The sequence below is a fragment of the Cervus elaphus genome, chromosome 10 (genome assembly GCF_910594005.1).
Source record: "Cervus elaphus chromosome 10, mCerEla1.1, whole genome shotgun sequence".
NCBI classification, from domain to species: Eukaryota; Metazoa; Chordata; class Mammalia; order Artiodactyla; family Cervidae; genus Cervus; species Cervus elaphus.
Window position 1 is genome coordinate 52,267,066 of NC_057824.1, and position 18,995 is coordinate 52,286,060.

The 18,995-nt window shown below is 61.5% G+C and overlaps 1 protein-coding gene and 1 non-coding gene across 2 annotated transcripts; one reads left to right on the plus strand and one right to left on the minus strand.

Annotated features, from left to right (window-relative positions):
• Nucleotides 1–724: 724 nt before the first annotated feature.
• Nucleotides 725–10,183, minus strand: FSCN1 (fascin actin-bundling protein 1). The gene is made up of 5 exons (XM_043915366.1): nucleotides 9,226–10,183; nucleotides 3,072–3,228; nucleotides 2,862–2,983; nucleotides 2,444–2,611; nucleotides 725–2,031 (listed from the first exon to the last, which is right to left on the minus strand). Exons 1-5 carry the CDS (start codon nucleotides 10,055–10,057, stop codon nucleotides 1,829–1,831), a joined length of 1,482 nt encoding a protein of 493 aa, XP_043771301.1. The 5' UTR covers nucleotides 10,058–10,183; the 3' UTR covers nucleotides 725–1,828.
• A 3,988-nt stretch (nucleotides 10,184–14,171) lies between these two features.
• TRNAE-UUC lies at nucleotides 14,172–14,244 on the plus strand. The gene has a single exon. It is a non-coding gene; the product is annotated as a tRNA-Glu (tRNA).
• The last annotated feature ends 4,751 nt before the right edge of the window (nucleotides 14,245–18,995 follow it).

Consider the following 18,995-nt stretch of genomic DNA (forward strand, 5'->3'; position numbering starts at 1 on the left):
GTTTCGTCATCGACAGCCAATCAGCGCTTCCGCTGACCGCTCAGGCCCCCTCTGCCCCTGAGAGACGGCCGTAGGCCTTGGTAGGCCCAAGTCCGTCTTCAGTTGCCGCCTGCCTGTTGGACACCCGTGGGGCAACCCCATTCCACCCCCAAGGCTGCGCCTTGCTGCTCTCAGCCTGTCTGCCCCTCCGTAAGATGGGGACAGGCAGGCTCTGGGTAACATGAGGGACTGCACAAGAGGGCTCGCCCAGCGCCTGTCTCTCTGGAGGTCCCTGCAGAGCTGGCCACGTGGAGGCCTGCCAGGGACCAAGAAGGGCAGGGTGGACTTGGGACCCAGGTGACCCCTCAAGGCCGAAAACTTCCTGGCCTTATCTGCCAGACAAGAGAAGTGGCTCTGTCCCTCTTCAAGCTGGGCGCCGGCGTTTTCTGATCCAGGCACCCACCCTGGACCGCAAGCCTAGTCCACCCGGCGGACTCCTCTCAGGGCCGGTCCCCACCTCGGTGGGAGCCTGCGGTCTGGGGGTGTGGATGGATGCACAGGAGGCCTCTTCAGGATGGAAAGGGGGCAGCCCAGGCCTCCACACTCTAATCAAGGCACACCTGCCCAGGTGTGCTGGTTTGTGTGCGCCTGACCTCTAACCTCTAAAGTGCAGGAGTCGGTTCCCAGGCCCACCACTCCCGTCTGCCTTCATCCCAGCGCGGGGCACACACACACACACACAGTCTCAAGGCTGCAGACTTGCATTATTTTATTTTGCTCTTTCCAGTCTGAAGCTACTATCATGGGCGTTTAGAGTTATACAAATGACACTTACAAAAAATAAAAGACCAAGACACCCAGAGTGAGATGCATGGTGGACACTAACCGGATGGGAGGGGAGCCGGCAGGGGCAGGGCTTCCAGGGTGCTCCCGGCTGAGGGGTTGAGGGCCACGCCCAGCTTCATCCCGCGCTGCGACCGGGAGTCTGGTCAGACGAGGAGCACCGACCACACGGGGCCCTGGCTGAGGCGGTGAGGGGCCCAGCACCACCAGGTGAGACCCAGGCCTGGGGTGGGCACTCGGGAGGGCGGGGCAGAGGAAGCCCCTGGGGAGGTGGGGGAGTTTGGATTCGGAGAGGCGCCCCGCCTGCCCCACCACTAGTGGGAGGAGAGGGCGCAGAGGCCAGGAGAGGCCTCTGTCTCAAGATCCCCTCAAGCCCACTCATGCCTACAACCAGGCTTGCCTGGGGCTCCTCTAGCAATAACATTTCATTAAAAAAAAAAAAATACTGATTTGGTCATCTTCTGCTTCCAGTCAGGCCAGAGGGAAAGCCAAGAGAGACAGGGGCAGGGTCCCCAGATCCCAGCAGGGTGTGCAGGGGCAGGAGCCAGCCCCGACCTGTCCAGACAAAAGGGGGGCCACCGACAGGCCTGGGGCGGGAGCGTGGCTCCTGGGGGCGGGGGTGGGGGGAGGCTCAGGAGGGACAGGAGATTCCAGTTACGCACCCCGCCATTCCGGGGGGGGGGGGCGGGGGCTCGGGAAGGCCTCCCAGCTCCCCCACTCCTCCTCGGCCTCTTTGGGGGAAATAAGGCTCAGAGTCGTCTGAGGTCAGGAGAGAGAAGTTCCAGCCTCGCCCAGGGTGCAGAAGAGAGGGCAGAGGGCCGGGACAGCCCACCGAGGGCCAGGTCAGAGCGCCGGCCTGCCCCGGAGGACGACCGGTGAGGGCACCGCTTGCTCTGGGTTTCCAGTTTGAAAGGCTAGGGGCTCGCCACCCGCAGCGGAGCCCCCCAGGAGAAGAGAGTTAGCCGGGGGCGGGGGCAGGGCAGGGAGGGGCCGCGGGGGCGGGGGTCTAGTACTCCCACAGCGTGGTGGGGTCGATGGTGTCGGCGCAGGCCTTCAGGACCCCCGCGTGGTCCCCCTTCAGGTAGTGCCCGCCCACCTTGATGGCCACCTTGTTGTAGTCACAGAACTCCAGGAAGAAGTCCACCGGGGTGTCGCTGCTGCTGGTCACGGACGCGTCATTGCCCACCGTCCAGTACTTGCCCGTGGAGTCTGCAGGGGCGCAGGGGGGACCCCGTCAGGGCCTGCCTCGGGCTCTGCCCTCCACCCTGCAATCACGGCTCCCAGAGCGGAGCTGGGGTCTGCTGTCCACCCAAGTGGATGGATGGAGCCCCTCCTGGCCGCCTGCCACCCACAGCTCGTGTGTGCCGGTGCCCCTGCCGACCCTTCCGAGGACCCCGTCTTCCTCCCTAGCTCTGTCTGCCGCAGTCTCCCTCCTGTACCCACTAGAGCAGAAGGGGCTCCCCCAGCTTGAGCCCCTGGCGGCCACGTGGGGCCTGGAATGGCCCAAGCCATGTTGGAGCGCCAAGTAGGGCACAGAGGGGAGGAGGGTACCCTCTGTGCCCAACACTGGCCCTCCCTGCCCCCGGGGGCCCCGCTCAGCCCTGCCCACAGGGCAACCTGCCTTTGATGTTGTAGGCGCCGTCTCGGAACTCCAGCTGGAAGACGTCATAGTTGGAGCGGTTGGCGTCCAGGGTGCCCGTGACCTTGCGGCAGCCGATGAAGCCGTGCTCCCCGCGGAACACAATGATGGGCCGGTTGATCAGCTTCATGAGGAAGAGCTCCGAGTCCCCTGTCCCAGGAAGTGGGAAAAGCAGTGAGCCTCAGGGGGACTGGGGCGAGGGTGGGGGGTGCAATGCCCAGGGTGTGGCTCAGAGAGGGACAGCAGGAGCCTGGGGTCACAGCACGCCAGCCCTGGGGGAGGCGAGGTGGGGGCGGTCTGGGAGGATGCCCGGTACAGGGCGGGCTTCGTAAGTGACCATGGCATAGTGAGGACCCCCCCCGCAGGGAACTGGGGCTTGAGGTGTGCCCGAGGCGGCTACCTGCCGTCTCCACGGAGGCCGCCAGCTGGCCATTCTTCTTGGCTGTCACGAACTTGCCATTGGACGCACGCAGAATAATCCTCCGATCACGCCACTCAATGTCAAAGTAGCATCTGGCATCCCTGGGGCAAGGGGTGGGGGGACAGGGTCAGGAGAGGTCGTCCCCCCAGGAAGGGCCGGCCTGGGCGAGTGCGGGCAGCAGGCACTCACTTGGTGGAGGCGGTGGACTGCACACCCCCGGTGGTCGTCAGCGTCCAGTACTTGCCCGAGTGGGTGCGGAAAGCACATTTTTTGGTGTCGCGGTCGATCTCCAGTTGGAAGGTCTCTTGGTCGGTCTCTTCGTCCTGATTGGCCGACAGGTCCATACCTGCGGGGAGAGCCTCCAGCTAGGACCAGGGACCCCCGCAACCCCCAGTTCTGGCTGACCCTCAGCCCTGCCCTCACACGAGTACAGCGGGGGCGGGGGGGGTGGGGGGCTACTGAGAACCCACCGCACGGCTCAGACCCCTCGGCCTCCGCATCAGAGGGAGAACCCAGGACCCCGGGCAGGACCAGTCAAGGACCAAAGCCTGCCAGGTCCACTTACACATCACTCTCTCTGATTTTACAGACGTCAGACTCTGCAACAAACCAGATGCAAAAAAAAAAAAAAAACAGATGCAAGAAGATACTGTAGAACCAACAGGGAGAATCTGAATGTGGCCCGGGGTTAGAGGGGAAGGGTTAATCACTGCTAATCATGCTGTCAGTGCGTAAGAGGACGCCTTGCTGTTTACAGAGACACAGGCAAAGATTTCGAGATGAAACGCCCGGATGTCTGGGTTCTGCAGGAAGTACAACCAGAAACAATGAATGGAGGCCCAGGGAGCTGGTGTGGCAGCCGCGGGATTGCTATGTGGTGGTTCATTGTTCCCTCCTGCGTCTGTGATGTGTAAAAGTTCAAAGAGCAACTGCACACGTTCCTCTCAGGAAATCTAGAAAACTCCTAAAAGCGAAGTCACACACCACCCCCATGCCCACCGCACCCCCGGAGAGCCTCTGTGAACGCTGGGCGACCACAGCCTCCTAACCGTTTCCCCTGCATTCACACACATGTTTTCTTGACCTTAAAGTGCATGCGGGCGGCAGATTGCGATTTGCACACCACCTGCCTAACACCTTCACATGTGTCCACATCCTGAAATCGTCTGCAAAAGGGGTGGCTTCAGGGGTTTTGTTCCCACAAGCTGCAGCCCCATCGCTTTTGCACACCCGTGTGGACTCCAGCTAAAACCTGAAATGCAACCTTTGGTCACAACCACAAGTTCGCGCCCCCAAGCACCATGGGTCTAAGAGCCTAAGTGTCGGGTGAGGTGGGCCTCCAGGCCTTTAAGAAGCTGGGCCAGTGGCAGGCGCCCCTTCAGATGAGATGAGGCTGGCGGGTGGCAAGGCCTGGGGGCTGAGTGCCCCGCCCCCTGCCCAGGACCCCTTCTTGGCTCTCTAGGCACCACCCAGAGGGCCTGACAGGTGTCAGCCCCACGCCACCAGGTCTTGTGTCCCACGTCAGCGGCACCCTGCCTCACAAGAGAGAGGGAGATAGAAAAATAGTGCCCGTGCCCAAGGTCATCCAGGGAGAAAGCTAGGGGTCCCCGGGCTCTTGGGAGGAGAAGGGGACAAACGCAGGCCTCGTGCCAAGCCCTGTCCTCGAACCCTCCCTCCCCTCTCTGGACTGGTGGCCGCGGCCTCCTCAGGTCACCCTGAGCAGACCCTCACTACCGCTGGGCTCGACCCCCAGCCCCCCAGGGTCCCCTGAGCCCCAGTGCCAGGGATCAGCTGTCTACTCAGGCCCCGGGGTGGGGGTGAGTGCCATCCACCACGACACCCTCCGCAGAGCACCAGGTGAGGAGCAGCAAGGGCTGGGCCTGCTGGGGCGCCCAGTCCGCAAGAGCCGGGTCGTCCTGGGGCCACGCCGAGCATGCGGGGCGGGGGTCCCTCCTGGCTCAGACCCGTCCAGCCAGCCTGCCCCACCCCACCCGCCGGGCCACGGGGCACCACGTGCCCCATGCATGGGAGGCCGGCTGATGGCAAGGGAAGGACAGGAGGGCAGGGGAGGGCTGTGAATGGCAGTCAGCAGCCTGCGCTTGCCAGCCTGCCCGCTAGTACACGGCCCTGCAGGTTCACAAGGCGCACACCAGGCTCTTCCCGGGGCCACACGATGACCACCGCCCTCTGCTCACTCAGACCCCACCCAGCCTGGCTGCGTCCAGTCCTGGAACTGGTGTGATCAACAGGCCTAGGCCGGCGAGCAAGGTACTCAAACTGGGGGCCAGGCACCTTGTGTGAGCACCACACCCCCAGCCTCAGTTTCCCTGTCAACCGGGCTCGGTGTCTCTCGATTCTGCCAGGAGATCAAAAGCATGGAGGAGCCCAACGCCAAGTAGACACCGGGTCTTCTGTCCCCCACAGGAGGGGCTGGGGGGAGTGTCCACTCCATCCAGGGGGGCCCCTCCTGGCTCCAAGGCCCTGCCCCAATGGGAAAGGCCCCACTCGGCCTTGGGAGTCTCTAATTAGAGCTGGGTTACTATGGGAACAGGGTTTTCTTTGGGATTTTTCTTTTCATCAACAGCAGCACAGAAAGCGTGAGTCACAGGCCCACTGGAGCCCCGGGAAGTAAGGAGAGAGGTGCGGGGGCTCAGCAGAGCCCACGGGCACGCCCCCTGGGCCCCCGAGATGCCGGGCCCTGCCCCCATCCATCACGGCTTTCCCTGTCTCCAGCCCCAGGGCCGTCCAGCACAGCCCTGCCTGCAGCACACCCATGGTCTCATCCCCCCCAGCCTTAGTCCCCAAATCCCCTGGCTGGTCAAAAATCGGGCGCTCTCCACCACCCCCATTCAGTTTAAGGGAGGGAGCCCAGAAACTTCTGTGGCCTCACCTCACTTCTCCTTGCTGTCAACTCTTGCCACTACCTGACCCCCTTAAATTCCTACTCCATCTTCACACGAGCTTCCTCATTCTTGAGGAGTGGCCTCATCCTTCCCTGAGGCCAACATGACCTGCCTCATCAAGAGAACTCTTACACATCCTACAAAGCCCGGCCTGTCCAGCCCTTCCTCAGCCAGCCTCGCCTTCCAGCCGCTGGGGCTGGGCACTTCCTGAGCACAGAGACCCCGGGCTGCGGCTGGCCCGAGGCAAAGGGGCTGTGAGGTCAGGGGGAACTGTGCTGACGCTCCGCCCAGGGTCCGGCTGGAGCCCAGGGCAGTGTGTGTAGGTGTGAGTCGCTCAGTCATGTCCAACTCTGCAACCCCCCATGGACTGAAGCCCGCCAGGCTCCTCTGTCCATGGGATTCTCCAGGCAAGAATACTGGAGTGGGTTGCCATGCCCTCCTCCAGGGGATCGTCCTGACCCGGGGATCAAACCCGGGTCTCCCACACTGCAGGCAGATATCTTACCATCTGAGCCACCAGGGCAGTGGAGCCCAGGACAGTCAGGGGCCAAAGGAGCTTGAATACGGCTCACTCGGCAGCCCCGCCTGTGTGGTCATGGTGACCCCACTTCCCAGGACCTCGGGTGGACGAGGGCCATCTGCCTTGTCACAGCAGCTCTCGGGACCCTACGGCCTGGTGGCCAACACTGCCCCTAACGGTGGCTGCGATGACGTCCTCCCAAAAATACGGTCCGGCCACAAAGAACGTGCCCTGGTGGAGCCCTTTACAGATGGGGATACTGAGGCCAGAGAGCAGCTTGCAGCTTCAGCAGGAAGCACCCCACCCGCACAGGCCCTGGCTGCTGGGATGACTCATATCCCCCGCCGGCAAAACCTAGGAGGCTCCTCCTTCCTGGCCTGCGTTTCCCAACGTGTGTCTGGAGGAGCCGCCCCCGCCTCCCTGCCACGCAGGCCTGTCCAAAATGGCCTCTGCAGGCACGCCCCCCAACCCCACACAGCCCGGCCCCCATCACCCTCCATCCCGCCAGGGAGACCAGACGTCAGAGTGGACCCCAAAACCTGAGGCCAAGGGAGCCCCAATCTTGGCCCCCAAAGCTCCCTCCCCTTTAAACACACAGATGAGCCTGCAGCTCTCCTGCTGCAATTTCCGGAGGCTCCTCCTGCCCCATCAGCCTGAATCACACACCATGACACCCCCAGCGAGCCTTACTCAAAGGACAGGGTGTCTGCCCAGGCTCGCCGCCTGGAACCTGCTGAAAATACCCCAGGCTCTCTCTGCCCCTTCCTGGCCCCAGGGGGCTCCTGCCATGTCTTTCCCAGGGAAGGGGTGGGACACAGCCGGCAAGCACCGAGCATCCTTCATTGATAAGCACCCACTCCGGGTCCTGCAGCCCTGCTGGCTGATCCAGTCCCGTGGACCAACCTCACAAGCTGCTTCTCCGCCAGCATTGGGCTTTCTGCTCCTCTCTGCCTCAGGGCCTTTGCACAAGCTGCGCTCTGTGTCCGCAACACTGTCCCACACACCTGATACACCCCACCTTCTGTTCATCCTCAGGTCAGGTCAAATGTCCTCCCTGGAAAGGGACCTCTCCCATCTAACCTGGGGCCCTCATGGTCCTGGAGTCCCAGACACCTCTGTTGCCCAAGATGTGGCTCACGTCCCAGTGAGGACACAGCGCCCAGCAGGGAAGGCTCCGGGACGTGCCTATTTGCTCACCACTCAGGCCTCAGCATGCCTCACTCGCTAGGGGTTCAGTGTTTGCGGAGTAGGTGAGGAGTCCTGCCCCACCTAGTGCTGTGTGAGACTGGAGAGGGGAGGTCCTGTGGTCCCCAGAGGCTGGGAGGCGTCAGGGGTCCAGATGAGGACCCTTTCTGGACTCAAACCCAGTTCTGCCTGCTGCATGCTTGCTGTGTGACCTTGGGAACAGGGCTTCTCTCTGGGCCCAAACCCGCTCATCTGCAGGATGGAAGAAGCTTGGCCCACTTCAGTCCTCAGCCTGCAACCTCGGGCGGGAGCTGCCACCGGGCTGCAACCTTCTGGGCAGAGTACAGTCTGGAGGGTGGTCATCAGGAGGAAGGCGGGCCATTGCCTGGGGTTCCCACCCAGCTATCTATCTCCAGAGGCCGGGGTCCACCTTCCTGTCTGGGGGGAGCAAGACATCCAGAGGTTCCCCGGGGGGCAGAAGGAACAGACTGCCTTCTGGGTCAAAGGAGGGGCCAGGGCGCCAGAAGGAAGAGAAGCCGCCTAGGAGGGAATCTGAGCCCGGAAAGCGGGGGCTCATTCTGGCGGGCAGGCCGGTAGGAAATGGCCAGGCCAGCGGGAGGCCCCAGGAAAGGATGCGTCGAGTTGCAGCCAGCTGTTCCAGGCGGGAGTCTTAGGGGGTGGGTTTACTCGAGGCGGGAAGGGGGCAGGCACTTTCCGAGGGTGCCGGGCTCGAGTCTCCCGGCTCACGCTGGGACCGCTCTCGGGCACCCACGGAGCAGAGCGCACGGCCGCGAGCCGCAGGGCGGGGTGCCTGGCGGGCCGCCATCCCCGCCACGCCGCCCTGGACCTGGGCGCGAGCAGGGAGGCCGTGGGGCGGCTTCGGATGGAACACCCGGCCCGGGGTTGGGGGGCGGCGCGGGGGGGTTCCCAGCAGGGGGTACCGCAGAAAGCCGACTCCCTCCCCGCCCAGCCTCATCTGGTTTTCCCATCCGCAGAGACCGAGCAGGACAAAGGGGGCGAGGGAGGGCCCTGTCGAGGAGCCCGCCCCCTGCTCACAAAGGCCGCGGCCTCGAGCGCGGGGCGGACGCGGGAGGAGGGGCTGGGGGGAAGGGCAGACACTCCGGGCGCCCCCCTCCAGCAGAGGCCAACCCCTCCCAGCAGCCAGAGAGGGTGCAGAGAAGCCCAGACCCAGGGGAGGTGGACGCGCACCCCGCGGAGACCAAAGGACTCCCCATTCCGCCCGCGAAAGGCGGCCCTTAGGGAGCGCGAACGCGCCCAGCGCCGAGGGCGACCCCTCGCTCCGCCCTGGAACTGAAGACCCACTAACGGGGGGAAGCGCACGAGGCACCGGGCGAGGGGCGTCCCCTCCCCCAGGGCTGGGCCCACGGAGCCCAGGGATCCGCACGAGTCAGGAAGACCCAGATTGGGCAGGGGGTGCGAGGGTGGCACCCGGGGCGGGGCCTGAGCGCGGCCTAGGGAGCCCCAAGCCCAAGGCGGAGTGGGGGCCGCGCCACGGCCCCCAAGGATGGGCAAAGCCCCACCCCTCGCCCCTTCCTCGAGGTCGGAGCGCACGCTCCGCGGCCGGGTGGGGTGGTCTGAGCGCCCAGCGGGGGCGCACCCGGCGTCACTCGGGATTGCCGCGGGCGAGGAAAGGCGGGAGGCGTGGGGACGGGGGTGGGGTGGGGTGCGCTTTGTGCAAGGCCGTGAAGAGGCGAGGGACGGCGTCCCCACTCACCCTGGCGCGTGGACACGTTCCTCTCGTTGGCCGCCTGCAGCACGACCTGGGCGCAGCTCTGCTCCAGGGCGAAGAGCTCGTCCTTGCCCACCTTGGTGGCCTTGCCCGCCTTGAGGGTGCCGCTGGGCCCCGACGGCGCCAGGTAGCGGCCCTCGCAGTCGCGGAAGGCCACCTTGCCGGAGCGGAACTCCAGCGTGTAGCCGGTAGCGGGCTCGGGGTGCGCCACTAGGCGCCCGTCGTGGCGCAGGAAGCGGTGGTCGGCCGTCTGCAAGCTGTAGCGCTGGTCTTGGAAGGCCAGCGTGATGAGGGAGTCGACGCCCCAGGGCACGTCGCGGTCCACCGAGATCTCGTCGGCCGGCCGCGCGCCCAGGTGTGCGTAGCGCTTGCGGGCCAGGCTGTAGATGTTGACCTGCGGGTGCATAGCGATGTGCACGCTCCACTTCTCGGCCGGCGACACGGTCTGAGCGAAGCACGACAGGCGGTCCTCGGTGCCGCCGAAGTAGCGCCGGTGCGCCTCGGACTGCAGCGACCAGCGGCCGTCGTCGTGCGCCACGATGAGAAAGCGACAGTCGGCGCCGGGCGCCTCGTGCTCGCAGGTCACGTTGCCGTCCTTGTCGGCCGCCAGGTAGCGACCCAGGTGGCTGCGGAGGCACACGGCGGCGCTGCCCGCCTCATCGGGCGGCTGCTCCAGCGTCCAGATCTGCTTCTTCTTCAGGCTGCTGGCCGAGGCGTTCACCTTGAACCCGAACGTCTCGGCCGTCAGGTACTTGTTGTTGCAGTTGATGAGCCCGAACTGGATCTGCAGGGCCTCGGCCGTGCCGTTGGCGGTCATGGTGGCGGCTGGCGGCGGGCCGGCGCGGCCCGGGCGGTCGGTGGCGGGTCCCGGCGGCGGTGCCCTGCTCCTTTGTTCGGCGGCTGCCGCGGCAGTGCGCGCACCCTCAGCAGCGGCTTTACAAAGCCGGCTCGCGGCGCCCGCGCCCCTTTATAGGCGGGGTGACGTCAGCGCCGCCAGGCCCCGCCCCCGCCCCGCCCCGCCCCGGGGCTCGCCGAGCGGGGGGCGCGCGGGCTGAGCCAGCGAGCCGAGTGGCGCTGGGGGCCCGGAGGGGCGCGGGCGGCAGCTGCGCTCTCAGCCGCCCCTCCTTCTGCACTGCCGGCCTCTGCAGTCCCCCCGACTTGGGGCCACCGCTCCCTTCCCCCCAAGACCAAAGCCCCACCCTCGCGGCGCCGCAGCCTGAAGGCTCGCCCAGAGCAGGGGACCCCTCAGAGGCCCCCCCAACCCCAAGCCCAGTCGGGAGGAAGGCCCGAGTCAGATTAGAGGTTGTGGATTAGAGACCTCGGAAACCACGGAGCTCATCAGTGCTAGCGGAGCGCTCCGGAGGCTCCTGGAGGAGGCGGACTTAGCTCAGAGCCTTGAAGGAGCAGAGAGGGGACCCTCCAAGTGCCTGTGGGCGGAAGGGTGGGCGCAGGTCAGAAGCTGGGAAGGGGTCTGCCGGCCCCAACTCACCCAACCCAGGCTCTGCAGCCTCCAAAGCGGGGTCTGTGGTTCCCCGAAGTGTCCCTTCCAGAACGCTGCTCGGAAACGCACCCTCCCTCCCGGGGATCCAGGCACCCAGCCCCCCTGGCCCAAATCGGTCTCCGGGGTAGTGACGGCGTTCCCATCCCGAGGCTGCAGAGGTCACAGGGTTCTGGTGAGGTTCACAGGCATAGAGCGAGTTGCTGTTCCATCACTGGGTCGTGTCCAACTCTTTGCGACCCCATAGGCTGCAGCATGCCAGACATCCCTGTTCTTTGCTATAGAGTGAGTAGTGAGCCCTTGTATGAAGCAGGTAAGAGATGTGCTAGGACTCAGGAAGCACAGCCCTAAGGGGGGACAACCCGGGTCTCCAGCCCCAGGGGCCAGCACACCTCCCACTCTGTACCTCCCCCCAGGTCCCACTGCACTGGACTCTGAGCCTGGTACCCAGGAGGGGATATTTTCTACAGATGCCCATCCCCACCACCACCCTGGAGAGGAGCACTTCCCTTTTCTGAGCATCTCCAAAGGCCAAGACTTTTGCTGGGACATTCCCCACATGCCAGGCAAGCCCCTGGAATGCCAGCGTGACCACAGGCTGCCCACAAGGTCTTGAGGCTGAAGGCAGAGGGCACTGAACTAGCTCCCGGGCTGGTTGGTCTGCGCCTCTGCCCCCCCCCCCCCAGGCAGCCTCCTCCAGGGGCTTTTATCTTCCAGGGTAATTCTGTGTTACCTTCCCGTTATTGTAGGTCAGGTAGGTTAACTGGCAGGGCCTTGAGCCCCAGACAGCCACTGCCCATAGCACACCCTCCCACAAAGCTCTGGAGAGCTGAGAAACCAAGTTTCTCATTTTGAGGTCATCTGATAGGTGTTTCCCTGGTGGTTCCGTGATAAAGGATCCACCTGCCAATGCAGGCGAACCCGAGTCTGTGGGTTCAATCCCTGGGTCGGGAAGATCCCCTGGAGGAGGAAATGGCGACCCACTCCAGTATTCTTGCCTGGAAAATCCCATGGACAGGGGAGCCTGGCAGGTTACAGTCCATGAGGTCGCAAGAGTTGGACATGACTTTTAGTGACTAAACACCGACAAACAGGCTTGAAACCCAGGGTCTCCCTGGCTGTGTGACTGTAGGCAAGTTACTTAACCTCTCTGAGCCTGTTTCACCTTTTGTAAAAGAGATGCAAATCCCTCATCTCAGGGTGGTCTGAAGGTCCCTGAGGACTTCGAGCTCAGACCCTGTCCCTGGCCACCCTCAGAACCCATTGCTATCCCTAAGAATCTCTGGTTAGGGCCAACTCTCTGGTCAGCTACCACGGCTCTTAAGAGAGGATGCTGAATAACTGAAGGCTGGGGGCAGCAGTCCTGTGCTGACAGCGAGGACTGGGATCTGCTGAGACACGCCTGCTGTGGAGCTGGAGTTGGGGGCTCCTGCCTCTCAGTCAGGCCAGCGGTGGGAGCAGGTCCAGGCTTTCCCAGGTTATGCTTTTGATGGGTGCAAAGATTGGAGAGCCTGGCTGGGTGGTAGCCCTGGCTTCTTGCACTGGGCTTCCTGCGGTCAAATGTACACCCTGGTCCTCAGTTTTTCCATCTCTAAGACGGGCATCATGATAGCATCTGTCCCGGGAGAGAAGCCGAGAGGACAGGAGCCCACACACATGAATGGGACCAAGGGGTTCCTGGGACGTGGCACTCGGTTTTCGAACCAGGAAGGTCTTGGGCAGATGGGGACAGGTTGGTGACTCCACACACCAGGCACCTAGATGACAGAGCCTGGCACGTGGTCAGTGCTCATAAACGCCAGCTGGTCTTGGGGACGCAGATGGGCCAGACTCCCTCCAGCCCCCTAAGGTCCCCAGGAATTCCCAGGACCCTAGTCATATAGTCAGAGCAATGGTGGAGCACAGCTTTAGGATCATTTGGCCAGGAGCGTAAGCCTTGTGCCAATTTGCTGAATAAATTAACATCAGATAGAGCAATGTGGAGGATGGGACATAGAAAGGGGACCTTGGATTTCCCCATGGACAAGGGCAGGCAGGTCAAGTGAACAGAATAGAGACTGAGGCATTGGGGAATCAGGTTAGTCCTGAGACTGGGGGTGGGAGGGCCAGGGAGGAGTCAATATATGAAGAATTGAGGTTAACTTCAACAGGTGTGGAGCTAAGTGATTATTATTTAATTTCTTCTGAATAGACAAGACATTCACATAGTTCAAATATCCCAAAACCTAAAAAGGCCTTTGTCCTCCACCTCCCTCCACTCCACCCCACTACCTGCATAACTGCTATTAGACTGTTTTCCTCTCCTTGAACTTCAAAGACAAGCAAACACAGAATTTTTTTTAATTGGAGGATAATAGCTTTACAAAATTGTGTAAACCCACCCTCCAGTGGGTTTCAAGCCTATTTGTTGTTGTTTAGTCACTAAGTCGTGTCCGACTCTTTGAGACCCCACGGACTGTAGCCCACCAGGCTTCTCTGTCCATGGGATTCTCCAGAAAAGAATACTGGAGCCGGTTGCCACTGCCTCCTCCAGGGGATCTTCCTGACCTAGGGATCAAACCTGTGTCTCCTACATTGCAGGCAGATTCTTTACCACTGAGCCACCAGGGAAGCCCCTTAGATGAGGAGAAAGGAAAGCATCTCAGGGTTTTTGTTTTTTTAATTGAAGTATAGTTGATTTACAACGTTGTTAGTTCCTATTGTACAGCAAAGTGATTCGGCCATACGTATATATACATTCTTTTTTTCAAATATTCTTTTCCATTATGGTTTATCACAGGGTTTTTTTTAATCAAAGGATAATTGCTTACAATGTGGTGTTACTTTCTGCTGTACAAGAACATGAATTAGTCAGGTTTTTAAAAAATTATTCTCATTAGTTATTACTGAAATGTCAATGTAGCAGCAAAACCTCCATCGAGTCAGTTGAGCCGAAGAGCATTTTCAAAACTGCCCGTCTGCTCTGCACCCACGTCCCCGCCTCTCGCCTTCCCCACATGTCGGTTACAATGGGAACCTCTGTGTCCAGCGCGGCCACACGGTCCTGTCCGCAGGCTCCACCTCAGGTCCCTCTGGGGAAGGACAGGAACACGGACGCTGTGTCCCTGGGCCCCCCGGGAACCCAGGTGCCACCTGAGCTGCCCAGAACCAGGGCATGGCCTGGGGAGAACGGACGTGCTTGGCTGGGGCTGGGCCTGGGCCTGAGCCACTCCCAGGCTGGCCACCGGGCACCCTGCTGCCTGGTCTGGGGAGGGAAACCAAGCCACCGGGAGGGCCTGCTCGGCCCGGCCTGAGCCCAGGTCCCCGAGTCACAGAGACTCAGACTCCTCCCCACCCGACAGCCTCGGAGAATTTCTGGTCCTACCCACCACAGACGGGCGGGGGCGTCCCATCCCCGGTGCATGCCCCCACAGAAGTCACAGGAGGAGGGACTTCCCTGGTGGTCCAGTGGTCAGGACTCGGTGATTTCACTGCCGAGGGCCCGGGTTCGATCCCTGGTCAGGGAAGTAAGATCCCACAATCCGCGACAAAACATTCCCTATGAAATGACACGCTGCCTGGGTTTTGCCTTAAACTCTTCCAGACAGGGTGGTGGGTACGTGGGGATGACCTATGTGAGTCTCTCTTTTTTTATTTTTGGCCCACTCAGCCTGACTCTGACCAGGGATCAAACCCAGGTCCTCGGCAGGGCAAGTGGAGAGTTCCAAACTTTGGACTTTCAGGGAATTCCCGAGTCTCTGCTTGAATAAATGTTTGGACCCATAATAAAAAGTTTTAGACAGGGCTTCCCTGGTGGTGCAGTGGATAAGAATCCGCCTGCTGATGTAGGCACCGTGGGTTCAATCCCTGGTCTGGGAGGATCCCGGATGCCGTGAAGCAGCTGAGCCCGTGCCCCACTGCTACTGAGCCTGTGCTCTAGAGCCCGGGAACCGCAGCTACTGAAGTCCTCGTGTCTGCAGGCCGTGCTCTGCAGCAAGAGAAACCACTGCCAGGAGAAGCCCGCACACCACAACGAGCAGTGGGCCCCTCTCGCCGCCAGCTAGAGAAAGCCCACGTAGGGCCATGAAAACCCCACGCAGCCAAAGAAACTGAAAAGTTAAAGTTTTAGACAGGCACACTAAGAATAAAAATAAAATACCCATCTCTCAGTCCCCTCTCTCCCAAAAAATCGTGGTGGTGGGGCAGGAGACAGAGAGGATACATTGATTGTGCCGGCAGGGAGGCAGCAGAAGGGATGCCACACTACGAATCTTACGTCCACCTGACCGTTTCCGCAGCAATGCTGGACCCGGACATTCTGATCCTGGATCTTCGCCTCTGCCTTAGTCCTTGTCCTGCGTGTGCTGTTCCATCGTGTTTGAAACTCACGCTGCCGGCCCTCTCTCTACGTTTGTTCAGAAACGTGCTCTGTAGGAGCGATGGAGAGCCGGCAGGTAGATGCTTAGGTAGGAGGCGTCTCTTCTGTCTGCGCACCACCCCCGCCACCCTCAGGGCCTTTCCCACCCGTCCTCTCTGGCGTGTGGAAGGGCCTCAGATTCCTACCAGGTTGTTGTGTAGGCCTGAGGCTTCAGGCTTGATGCCCGGGGCGAATGCCTCCCTGGACCGGCTGGGCCCTCTCCCCTGGGCCCAGGTTGCGCCATGCTGCCTGGGGCCTGCAGCACCTTGGGCTCCCCATGGCTTCTCTCCAGGAAATCTTGCCAAGCCCCACTTCTCCTGAGACCCGGCCGGAGACCCAGGCCCTGGCGCTGTGTGACCCCATGGACTGCAGCACTCCAGGCCCCCTGTCCATCACTATCTCCCAGAGCTTGCTCAAACTCATGTCCATCGAGTCGGTGATGCCATCCAACCGTCTCATCCTCTGTCGCCCTCTTCTTCTCCTGCCCTCAATCTTTCCCAGCATCAGGGTCTTTTCAGTGAGTAGGCTCTTCGCATCAGGTGGCCAAAGTATTGGAGCTTCAGCTTCAGCATCAGTCCTTCCGATGAATATTCAGGACTAATTTCCTTTAAGACTGACTGGCTTCTTGGCCTTTTGGCTAAGATCAGGTGTGATATCTGGTGAGGGGGCGGGCACTACACCTCTGCCAGTGTAGGAGGGGGAGTGACTGCTTCATGGGGATGGGGTTCCTTTCAGGGGGACCACATGTTCTGGAACTAAGTCTAGGTGGCGGGTGGATGAGATTTTGATTTTGCGCCAAAGGCCACAGAGGGGATTTCCTGATGGCTCAGTGGTAAAGAATCCACCCGCCAATGCAGGAGACGTGGGTTTGATCCCTGAGTGGTGAAGATCCCTGAGTGGTGAGCAACCCACTCCAGTATTCTTGCCTGGAGAATCCCATGGACAGAGGAACCTGGCGGGCTACAGTCCACAGGGTTTGCGAAAGAGTCGGACACGGCTCAACAACAACAACAACAAAAGGCCACAGAGACTGTATGCTTTTTTTAATTATAATTTTTGAGTTTTTACTTATTTATTGGCTGCGCCTCACAGCATGTGGGATCTTAGTTCCCTGACCAGGGATCAAATCCACGGCCCCTGGAGTAGAAGCACTGAGTCTTAGCCGTTGGAGCACCAGGGAAGTCCCAGAATCACGTGCTTTAGAACAGTTAATTTTATGTTATGTGGTCTTTACCTCCATTTTAAAAAACCAGTCGGTCTTACCGGAGAAGAAAGAACACAAGCGCATCGTGAAGCTCGGAGGGGTCAAATCAGGCCTCAGGCTGTCTCCCGCCCTGCCCCTCCTTCCTTCCCGAGTCTCCCCCTTTCGCACCAGCTCTGCAGTCTCACACCCTCTCTTTGCCCACCCCCACCCCGGGATCCCCACGAAATGCTAGAAACCTCCCGTCACACCTCTCCAGGGTGTTGCTGGCTTTCGAGGCCTGGACCATACCCGAGGTCCTGACTGTGGTCCAAGGACCAGGGATGGAGGTCTTGGGGGCGGCACTGGGCAGATCCCAGCCCCCTGAAGCTTCAGTTCCGTGTCAGCAAAAGCCCAGGGTGTGACGTCCTGGGAGTTTCCTGCCAGCATCATTGGAGGGGGGTCCCCATCCTCTCCAAGCCTCACCCTCCCTTCTCTCTGAACAAGGTGAGTGTGCAGGCCCCGGGAATGTGCAGGGCCCAGCAGTGCTGTCCGCGTTGCAGATGCACAGATGTCCACCGCCCAGCCTGCGTGGACACCCGGCCTCGGGACCCAAGCCCGTGAATGGCGTCTTTGTTGTTCCGTCCCTGTGGCCCCTCGAGGCAGCCTGGTACGGCCTGCCTCCCTCTTGGGCGCCCTCAGTGGGAGGAAGCAATTCCAGGGCAGGACTTGGACAGCTGTGCCTTCCAGGGCCACGGGCCACACCCCCAGCACCGCCGGGTCAGAGCCAAGGAGGGCAGGACCGAGTGTCCCCCCATCACCCTGTCTGCAGGAAAGACTCTGCCGATCTGGGCTCAGGGCCCTCACGTTACCAGTCGGCAAACAGAGGCCTGGCCTGGGAAGGACAGAGAGGCTCAGTGTCAGCTTTTAGGAGGAACATGCAGTTCTCAGGGGCCCAGGCTATGGCTCTTGTCAGATTTTTTTTAAAATTTATTATTAAATGAAGGATACTTGCTTTACAATACAGTGTTGGTTTCTGCCCTACATCATAATCTTGTCGGATGTGACAAGAGGTTTGTAATACCCGCTTCCTGGTCCTAAACTGTAACCCGTGTAAGTCAGGAACCATACCCGGGGTGGGGTGCCCAGGGCCTGACCCAGGCGGTGCATTGTCCTGGGCAGAGGGGAATCTCAGAGTTCACCGTGAAATCCAGGAGGCCCCAGGAGGAAGCAGTGGCCAGGCTGGGTGAATAGGAATTCAGCAGAGTGGAGCCAGGTCAGCTGGAGCAAAGGTACACAGGCTGACCTCCCCGTGTCTTTCTGAACACGTGTCCCTGCAAAGCATTTCTGTTTCTGGACGATGACGCCCCGAGGGGAAGGGCTGGACTGGCCTCAGCGGGCGGCTCAGGGGCCGCACCTGGCCCATCCGTCCGGCGGTACGGCAGGTGCTGGACTGGCTCTGAGGCCCGAGTGTGCTTTGCAAACTGAAGCTGCGGCGGAGTGCGCTTGGCAAGGGCCCGGCTAATTAAGAGGACATTAGCATCCTGGGCAGAAGCTGTCTCCTGCCAAGACATCCTTGCCAGGAGCAGGGCCGCTTCCCTGCCAAGCCCCCTGCTTATGCGGAAGACCCACCTCAAACGTCCCCCACCTCCTCTGGGGAGGCTCCTGGCTCCTTCCCTGAGCGCCCAGGGGTGGAGAGGAACTCTGACACTGTTCACACAGGTCCAGGCATCCCAGGGGTCAGGGCAGGCATCTTTGGCAGCAAGGGAAGTGTTCTGGAATCTGCTCTTGTCTGATAAGGGAGCCTGAGGCTGCGGTCACCGAGGAACCTTGCATGTTGCTTCACTGTGCTTCGTTCGGCTACATGTCAAAAAGGCAGGTCGGCACTTCCGGGGCAGCCCTCCTGGGAGGCCAGAACAGAGTCTGGGGCTTGGAGTGATGTCCTGGGGGTCAGCAGACGAGGCAGCGGCGTCCAGCGCCTCGGCCAGCTGTCGGGGTGCCTTGGCTCTTCCGCCCTCATCCCCCGTCGGCGGGCAGGGCCGTATCTGCCCCCCGCGCCCTCCCCACACCCCTGACAAACGCACCCCTGAGGCCCGCCCAGCTGCCAGGCAGCCCCAGGCAACACAGAGGGACACAGAGGCAGGGGGCTGGAGGCCTAGACCTCAGACTGCACCCTCGCTCACTCCCGCTGCAGCCCGGGCCTTTCTCGGCCCAGTGACCCCTGGCCCGCGGACCCGCCCAGACTCCAGACCCTGACGGTTCCACAAGTGGGCACCCGGCCCCTGGCCCTCCCACTGCTTCCCAGAAAGAGCCCGAGTGGGGTCTACATGGCCTTTCAGGATGCCTGGGGAATTCTGAACCCTTCTATGAGCAGGGGGGAATCTTCCACTACCTGCCCGGCTCAGGGGTCCTAACAGCCCCTCTCTGCCCAACCCAGTGCCTATTCAGGACACTTTACAAGGGTCCAGGGCATTGGTGGGGGTCCTCGGATGGGGACAAGGGCAGTCTCGGGGCCTGAGCGAGGAGCACACCTGCAGGGCAGGGGCGGGGAGATGCCAGCAGGGATGCGGCCTGAGGGTGTGCCTGGCTGTCTGACTTCTGCATGTGCTGCCCCCCACGAAGCCCACCAGTTCTCCACAACTGGGGTCTTCTCCCAGGGCCTCCGTGTACAGCTGCACAGA